The sequence below is a fragment of the Benincasa hispida genome, chromosome 5, assembly GCF_027475165.1.
Source record: "Benincasa hispida cultivar pf3 chromosome 5, pf3_genome.v1.1, whole genome shotgun sequence".
Classification (NCBI taxonomy): domain Eukaryota; kingdom Viridiplantae; phylum Streptophyta; class Magnoliopsida; order Cucurbitales; family Cucurbitaceae; genus Benincasa; species Benincasa hispida.
In genome coordinates, this window is record NC_143482.1 from 17,512,509 (window position 1) to 17,522,225 (window position 9,717).

The 9,717-nt window shown below is 30.2% G+C and overlaps 1 protein-coding gene across 1 annotated transcript; it reads left to right on the forward strand.

The window, feature by feature from the left end:
- The first annotated feature begins 1,052 nt into the window (after positions 1–1,052).
- On the forward strand, positions 1,053–3,959 carry LOC120078292 (Heavy metal transport/detoxification superfamily protein). Its single transcript, XM_039032525.2, has 3 exons — positions 1,053–1,184; positions 1,296–1,374; positions 3,330–3,959. Exons 1-3 carry the CDS (start codon positions 1,179–1,181, stop codon positions 3,737–3,739), a joined length of 495 nt encoding a protein of 164 aa, XP_038888453.1. The 5' UTR covers positions 1,053–1,178; the 3' UTR covers positions 3,740–3,959.
- Positions 3,960–9,717: the final 5,758 nt, after the last annotated feature.

A 9,717-nucleotide genomic window follows, 5' to 3' on the forward strand; every position in this document is an offset into this window, starting at 1 on the left:
TACTGTTATCGTTACTGTTACCATTATAACTTGACCTTCAAAAGTAGAGGTCGAGATAATAGTAACATTAAATATGACAAAATTTATAATTTTAAGTAAATGCGATCAAAATCAATATAATTACGTTTGCGATTTAAGATCATTATAATTGATCCATCTATGAAATTTCATTATGATTATACCTATTTTCATTACCATTTGGTAAAAATGACCTAACATAATTTTTAAAAACTTATTTTTATTTTTGAAATTTGATTAAAAATTCAAATACCTACATAAAAGATATGAAGACTATCGTAAAAAAAAATATATTATCAGAAAACAATCACTATTGAAAAAAAAAATACTAGGCTATAAAAGGGGTCTAATATTTTTTTTTCCAAAAACTAATTAATTAATAATTCTGTTGAGTATTCAAGAAATGAAAAACATATACTAAGAAACAGTGAAAAGGTGGTCATAATTTAAAAAGTAAAAACAGAAAAATCTATATGTCAAGTATATTAATTTTTTAAAACAAAAGAAATTATTTTAAATGATAAAATCGTTGGAAACATTTTTAAATATAGTAAGAAAAAAAACATAAACTTTTTCCAATGGGTTGATGAAACTTTTTGCTATTTTACTATTCTTATAAATAAGTTGATCTTTTTGCTATATATAAAAACGACCTTTAATTTTATTATTGGATTTTCAAATATTTGATTTTAACTACATATCTTCGACTAAATGGTAAAAAATTTTGGATCTCCCACTTTCCACATATTGTGAAAGTGAAGTGAAATTTTAAATTTAATTTTAATAATGATAAAAAGGAAAAACGATTTCAAATTTTAATTTTAATAATGATAAAAAAGAAAAACGATTTCAAATGACAAAATTATTGAAAATATTTATAAAATATAATAAAATGTCAAAATTTATCAATGATAGATACTGATAAACATTAATAGATTTCCATCCGTGTCTATTAAAAAAAAAAAGAAAAAAAAAAAGAAAAAAGAAAAAACATGTTTGATCATGATGGGAGCCTAAGGCACACTAGCTATAAACTCTAGAGTTGCCTCCCACTTTCTCCCACACTCCATTTCTCTCCCATAGCTTTATGCATGCAACAAAGTAAGGCTTAATTAACAACTCTTTCACTCTCTCTATTTTGTTCATACAAGCCATCCACAATGTCTGTAAGTCTCTCTATCTTCTCTAAAACAACATGTGACCATATAACTCTATTACCTTTCTTTTCTCTTCTCTGTTTCTCATTGTATTCTTGGTGCCTTTACGGTTTCATGTAGATGGTCGAGGTTAGAGTTCCGAATCTCGATTGCGAGGGATGTGCTTCTAAGCTGAGGAGAGCTCTTTTCAAGCTCAAAGGTACGATATTATACAAAATTTTCTTTAGTTGAGTAGGTAAAATATTTTTGTTTCTTGTTTTCTATTCGTGTTTGTTAAGAATCGTGTCTAACCAAATTTATAAACTTTTTATTCTAAAAAAATCAAGGTTCTTGTTTTCATGTTTTCCTTTATCTAATCTAAATTTTGTGTTTGACTTGTAAGGTCACATTTGAAAATCGTTTTTAGTTTTTAACTTTTAAAAGTTATGCTTGCTTTTTATTATTTTTATTATTTTAAAATGGTTAGTCCAATTTCATAAACAAAAACGAGTTTCAAAGACTATGTTTTTAGCTTTTAAAAAGTAAAGTACAAAAAATAAAGAAATTCATGAGTGAGGTAATGTTTGCAAATTATAAAACTAAATGCATTTTTTTAGAGTGGTTTTGAAATTATTAAAATCATTTTTTTCATATTCAGAACTACTCCAAAACGCAACTTTAATCTCTCAAATTTAGTTGGGTAAGTATTTTAAATGACAAAATTGCTGGAAATATTTTAACATATAGCAAAATATCACTAGTGATAGATATTGAAAGATAACTGATAGACATCTACCAGTGTCAATGATAAACACTGATTAACATAAATACTGATAAATGTTTATTAGTATCTATAGTGACATTTTGCTATATTTTAAATAAGTTAGTTCATTTTTCTATGTTTGAAAACAACCTAATTTAATTCAATATTTAATCTCACTTTTAAATCCAAATTTTCATATAATTAAAATATGTTTAGAGTGATTTTAATTATTTGATAATCACTCTCGGACTTATTCTATATAATTACCGAATGAGATTAATTAAACTTTAAATTCTTTTATCAAAGCTATCAAATTGTTTTAATCTTAAAAAGAAAATATTGATTAGTTTGGCATGAAAATGGAATAAAAAGAGTGTTCAGGCCTGTGCTCCCCTGTCTTGGTTGGGCACAGCAGTGTCCAGACAATGGTCCTTTTATTCTGTATTTAAAAAGTGATGCTTCATTGTCCCCTTAAAGTGATAACCATTTTAATATAACTCATACACTATGATTTAAAGTTGACAAAAAGAAAATGATTTTGACTCTTAAACTTGTGAAGTTATAATTAAATTTAGACCATAAATTTAAATGATAAAATTGTTGAAAATATTTACAAATAATAGTAAATTATAGTAATGTATCTAACATAGATCGTGATAGACTACTATCTGTGTCTATCACAATACAGGTAGACAGATAGTAGTCTATCACGATCTATCGCAATCTGTCGCAGATATATATTAAAATTTGACTATATTTATAAATATATTTTGTTAATTTTTCTATATTTGAAAATAATCTAAAATTTAACCAAATTTACTTTTTTTTTCTTATTCACCAAAATTAATAATCTTCATAAACTTTCAATAAAATAAAGCTTTTCTAATATAAGAATCGACCATTTTATTCATTTTAACAAAATTCATGATTTTTTAAAAGAAAATTATTTAGATCTCTGATAGTTTTTCTCTCTCTCTTTTTTTCACATTTATATTGTTAATATGTTTTGTCAAAATTTTGTAAGAGAAAATCTATTAATTAATTACAAAATAGAAAGAATTAAGTTTCACAACAACTTTTCAGCATTAAAATTAAGTTTAAAATTTCACTTTATAACTATTTAAAGTTAATTAATAGACATTAATGTGAAAGACTGAAAGTGGTTATCTAGTTAAAAGTGCAAAATTTGGAATTTAGATATCGAATTGTAACATTTCGAAACCTAGAAACTAAATCGAAACCGAATTCAAAATTTAAAAGACTAAAAGTAAAACATTTTGAAACCTAACCACCAAATAGAAACAAAACCGAAAACCGAAAACCTGGGGACTAGAAAATATGTTTCCCCCCTTGAAGTTGTTTATTGATGAAACTAATTAATGTTTAATTAAAGATGGAATTTGGATTTGTAGGAGTGGAAGAAGTGGAAGTGGAAATAGAGATGCAGAAAATAACAGTAAGAGGGTATGGATTGGAAGAAAGAAAAGTGGTGAAGGCAATAAAGAGAGCTGGAAAAGCAGCAGAAGCATGGCCATTTCCAGGATACTCTTCTCATTACACTTCCTTTTACAAATACCCTTCATATATAGTCAACCATTATTATGACACTTACAGTTCCACTAATTATAACAACCGTCATCATAATAACAATAAACAGCATCATCTCATTAGTAGTACTAATACTACTGCTGGAGGATCTCCCACTAATTCCCTTCACACTTTCTTTCAAACTCCTTCCCTTTACTCTCTTGCTGTCTCCTCTGACCATACCATTGCCTCCCTTTTCAGTGACGACAATCCCCATGCTTGTTCTATCATGTGATATGTGATATCTAATGTCTGTCATCTTTTTCTTTTCTTCTTTTCATTTTTTCTTATACCATCATGAATGAGCTAGGATGCCTTATCCTTCTTTTGTTTCTGTTTCTAGAGGTTTATTATTCTATTTGAAAGGTTTTAATTACGGATTTAGTCTATTTGTTTCCTTCAATTGTGTACTTCAACTTTAATCAATGTCCAAAAATAGCATTTTAAGCTTTCAATTGTGTGTGTGTTTGATAGATTATTCCTAGATTGTTATTTTGTTTAATAGGTTTCGACCCGTTTGATGTTTTTTTTATAAACTATTTCTTGAATCTATTAGATTAAAAATGGAAAGTTGTTAATGTTTCATTAGACATAAAATTCAAATTTATATTTGATATATCGATTAATTTTTAAAAATTACACCCTATGGCATGTTAGTGTTTAAATATTAATAGTGGGTCTTAGGCTACACCATCTTTGTACATCTCACTTAATTATTTCATCATAGTGTATCACATGAAAATCTATTATTATTATTTTTGTATATTTGAGATGCACAAAGTATTGTTCTTTCTAAAAATGTAAGCATTTATTTGACATTTTTAAAGTTAAATAATCTATTAAATATAAAATTCTAGAGATGATCAAACAGACACAACTTCAAAATTTAAAGACGTAATGAGCATAGTTTGTCTGTAATTTAACCAGTAGAATATGTCTATTTTAGCATTTAGACTTAAAAAGGAAAAAAATAAATAGTCATCCATTGATATTGTTTAATTTGTTTTCCAAACATATGGAATAATGTGACTTCCACACATATGAGTAGGACATAAGCATGTATTGCAACAAAAATATAGGTTAGTTATGCTAGCATTGGGTGTAGGGTGAATGTTTGATGAAAATATGGAGAAAAATGATATTTTCTTGAAGTTCAATGAATTAGACTGTTGGAGGGTTCCAAGGTCAAAAGAAAAAAAATTGAAAATTTAGAGATCATCAAAGGTTAATGTCTATTATTTTCTAAGAATGAACGATAAAAATGAATTGACAATTGAGTTTCACAAAAAAGAGAAAAATATAAACAAATGGGTGCAGTATAAGAAAACACTCCTTTCCTGATGCTTCAAATCATCGAGAAATGGTAAAAAATGCATTGGAGATCTACTCCTGACGACAAACTTGTTGTCGGGAGTTTGATCAGGATATGGAGTATAACTCCCGACGCGAAAACACAGACCATCAGGAGCTTGAACATATTTGATTGTATGTCTTAAAACTCGCAGTTTGTAATGTCAAACATATTCTATTATCAATAAGGATGTTATTGATATTTATTGAAGAAAATTTGTTGTTGAGTTTGTAAATTGTACTTGTAATGATATAATTCAATAAACTAAGATCGATGACTATTACATGAATACTTTGACTTTATGTGGAGACATAAAGATGGATTAGTTCGAGCAAATAGCCAAAATGGTCCATAGTATATGAATAAGGTTGGGTACCTTATTAATCTCAAATTGTTGGAGCTCATAATCTATAGGTCTATAAGGTTCCTCTACTAGCTCGTAAAAGCTTAAACCTTGGATTAGAATATTGAGCTAATTTGAAATGTTCCAATTTAAAATTAGGGTGTGGAATTTGAAAGGTTCAAATTTCAATTTAGGGTTTGGATAATTATATTTGATATAATTAATTTTAAAAAGTAAACGTAATTGGAGAGTTCAAAATATTTAAATAATAATTTAAATATTGATTACATGAATAAAGATTCATGTGTAAATTAGGTGTCCTATTAATTTAATATTTGATATTAAATTATTATTTTAATTAATTAAATTAAAATTAATTTCAAATTTGAAAAGGAAATTCCATTTTTGAAATTGAATTTAAGTTATATTTAGTTTAATTTTAAATTAAATGTAATTAATTAATTTAAATTTGAAATTTTGAAATATTTAGTGGATTTACCCTAAAATGGGATTTGAGTGGATTTTTCCACATTTCAACATCTAGACCACTTCATAAGTGCAATTTAAAGTGTCAAATTGTTGAATGAGTGAATGCTTGCATGTTTGAGATTGATAAAAGCTTCAATTTCTGAAATGGAAGTAGAAGGTAATCTTAAATTTAGAGAAATTTATGCAAAAATCAGTTTTGCTCTTAAAGCCTCTCCAATTCCACCTCAATCCCTTTCAACTCAGAGTTCCACCACTCAAACCAAGGCTGAGAATAGTAGAGAAGATTCTCTTGGTGGTCCACTCAAGAAATTGAAGGTCAATACATCTCTAGTATTTGTACTCAAATTAAGTGTAATTAGAGTGTTTAATTACACTTTACCCTTTTCTGTTTTAAAACATACTTTAGCATGCTTTGTATTCAAATTAAGTGTAATTAAAGTGTTTAATAATTTTATTAGCTTCTTCTTTATGCTTGGTTATTCCATCAATTGGTATCAGAGCATGATTTAAGCACTCAATTAATGTTAATTTGAGTTTGGTTGGTGAAATTCTAGAGATGTATGTTTGGTTGACTGATATAATTTTAATTCAATTTTGGCATTAGATTTCTCTTTGATTATGTAATTAAATCTATAATTGGCTCTTGATTGATGAGCTTAATTGTGTGTTTGAGAGTCTATAATTTTATTAGGGTCAATAAAGTTGAAACTAGGCTGTAATTTAAGATTGAAGCAAGGAAGCTCAGCTGGAAAAACTGGAGAAGAAGCCACTACTAGGCAGTGTCACGACGCTACCCATACGTGTTGCAACACTATTCTTCTTGAAGCTCGAAGCATTGCTACGTTGGGATGGAGCGTTGCAACACTACTCATTCTAGCTCAAAAATGCACGCGTACGTGAATTGGTTTCTGGGAGCGATCCGATTCGACCAGTTCAATGGCATGAGGTCCAGTTCGACTTAATTTGGACCGCTTCAGTCTTTTTTGGAGCTTTTGAAGGCCGGTTCGAGTGGTTCGGATCTGGTTCGGATCGGTTCGAGTAGTCCAGAGGCATATTCAAGCTATTTTAAAATTATTTTTTGTATAAATTAGTTTTTGCTTGCTTAATACCAAAATTGGTCCATATCAGACCCTTTGAAGATTCATCTTCAAGACCCTTGATCACAAATGCTCGAACAAATAGCAACACTACAACACTCGAACGCTCGTACAGCACGACCGTTACACTGCATGATCCACAACAATCTCGACACAATGATCACCCTGATCAAGAACACAACGAACGCAACGAACAGCCATCATAGAACCTTGATTGTGTCGAGTTGAGTATGACACCACCAAAGTGGTTACCTTGGTATTCTCGGTGTGAGAATCTAGAGTATGGGCTCTGGTGGACTTGGTTAGAGGATGAGACCAGTGGAAGAACAATCGTGTAAACGATTGAGCAATGGGAGATGTCAAAGCCTATCGTATAAGACGATGTCCAATCGTTTAACAAAAGCTATGCGATTGTCTAGCTAAAGCTATGCGATCGTTCAACTCATCGGTCAACTGAGAGTCTATCGTATAAAAACTCTCCACGATTGTCTAGTCTCTCCAAGCTGTCGTTTAGTAAATTTGATTTACTTGACAACTTTTCCGTGAGAACTTTCCGAGATTGGAAATCTCAAATCAACATTACTAAAATTAGAAAAAAAAATTCCTTTTATCTCACAGTTACCATGAAACTACCAATAACCTCTTACTCAATTGGTTATTAGAGAAAAAGAGATAATTATTCAATAATTAATATTATTATAAATATAAATGATAATCAACTTATCATACTATGTTTATAACCTATAATTTTAATATTTCATCTCATGAAACATATAAACTATAGCTCTATTTCTATTTCAAGGCACTTAATGTAAATCTCATTTATATTAACCCTCCATTTGATGTATCTCTTTGCACCACACCGATCATATCATATATAATTGAATTACCTCTTGTCAATTTGAATATTTCAAATCAACACTAAGAACTGATCTTCAACTTGAATCTATTGAGCTATCAAGGGGACCTTATGGACCTCTAGCTCGAAGCTCCAATGGTACGTGAATAACTGACTAAACTCTTTAGTCACGAGATCCATCATCCGTTAACTGTAGGCACTCCATGAAACACCGACAACTAAACTCTTCTTACTATATATATATTATGTGTCCATCTTAACCAATCAATAGTGCGACCACCCTTCATAGATCGCTCATAAGTACACCTCGACCAATAACTGTTATGCCGCTGTAGTTACATCTAACTCTTTAAGTACCACTGATCCTTCTAATGAACATAAGTCATAGTTCTTCTATGACTGAGTCCTCTCTTCTAAAGAGAAGCTGTGACCACTATGTTCAAACCCTGGAACTAGCCTTTAAGAGAGCAATCTATCTACTTACACCTGCTTTGGGGAAGGAGTGAATTTCATCTTGTGTAACTGAGTTCTCAACTCCCAAATCAGACAAGTCCCCAAAAAGGTAGACATGTTGAGTTGGCAATCTGACCACTCTCACCCATACTAATCAAAGGACCGCCATCAAAGGCAGGAGTTCCTAAAACACTAAGGATTGAGGTCATGTCACCTATGGTCATTTAGATGAGATGTAAGTCTCCAGTATCAACGGCGTTATACATAGAGACGAATTATCTTGTGGTCCGGTCTTATACAAACTCTTTGTATAGGACACCCCCGCTTGCATGTCTCCATATGAATGGTCAAGATCTACCATCTGTAGTAGTTTACAACACTTGCTAACCCCTACAAAGTGGGCCATATCCGTAGTGTCACCAGGATCAGGTATCTCACCTTAATCCTTATACTACAGACCTATTTAGGTTATCACTTAAGGCATGATTCACTTGTATATCTTATATACATGCTTAAGTTTACATATGATAACTATGGAGCTTTGTTTATTGGATATGAGTAAGTGTCAGAATGAAATAACACTTATTTTATTCACGAACAATGTGTATAATTACAAACAACGAGACTCTGGGAGAATTAGGACACCAATCCCAACAGTTTAAATATTTTATGCATGTCATGTACGTGATATTTAAATTAAACATGTATGTGCATATTGTATGCCATGTAGATTTAAAATCCCACCATAAGAAAGCATGTTTCATGTATTAATATATTTTATAAGTTGGTTATTATATATATATAGTATGCATGATTAGGGTTTTATAAGATTAATATAATTGCTATATTAACGTATGGAATGCTTAAGCATATGTTATAGAATGTCTTTGGTTTTATAAGAAGTTATAAAATGAATTATATATTTAAAATCTATTAGAAAGGTAAGATGCATGCTCACTCAGGTTTAATAACAATTTGTTATAATAGTTAAAATAGGTCATTATCTTATAAAATACGGTTACAAACTCAATCAGTTTATAATCCTGTCTAAGGCTGGAGGTACTTAAATTGATGATCTACAGAACACCTCATACCTGGGGATCATAACCAAAATACTGAGTGTTGATTGATTTAATGAGCATGCATGAGCGGTGTGAGGTTTTAAAATTGGTTTATCACCTAGACATCGTAGGTTAAATCTAATTATAAACGTTATATTTGGATAAACTATCTAGACTTAGGTTGTTTGGTTTGCCGGAATAAACCTAAGTAAAAGTATATACCCAAACATTTTGAACACTTCAGTGGGAGATTAATAATATATATAATATGTTGTTTTTAGCTCTCACGTCCCTAAGAGTTCACACCGTGAGATTCTTGCTCGACTTCATATCACCCTGGGAGTGATCTCCATTCGAAAAGTGTTTGCATGGGTTAATAGCAAGATGAATAGGGGAAGTAGTTCATAGTAAGTGGGTGAAAGATATGTGTCAATTTATCCTACGATCTCTTTCGTTAGTTTGGACTGTGAGATTCCTATGTTGCACTTGCTTGTTGACTTTTGACAACCTATGCTAGTCGTTCAACAAATGGCTATCCGCTCGGAGGGTTGTAACATAGG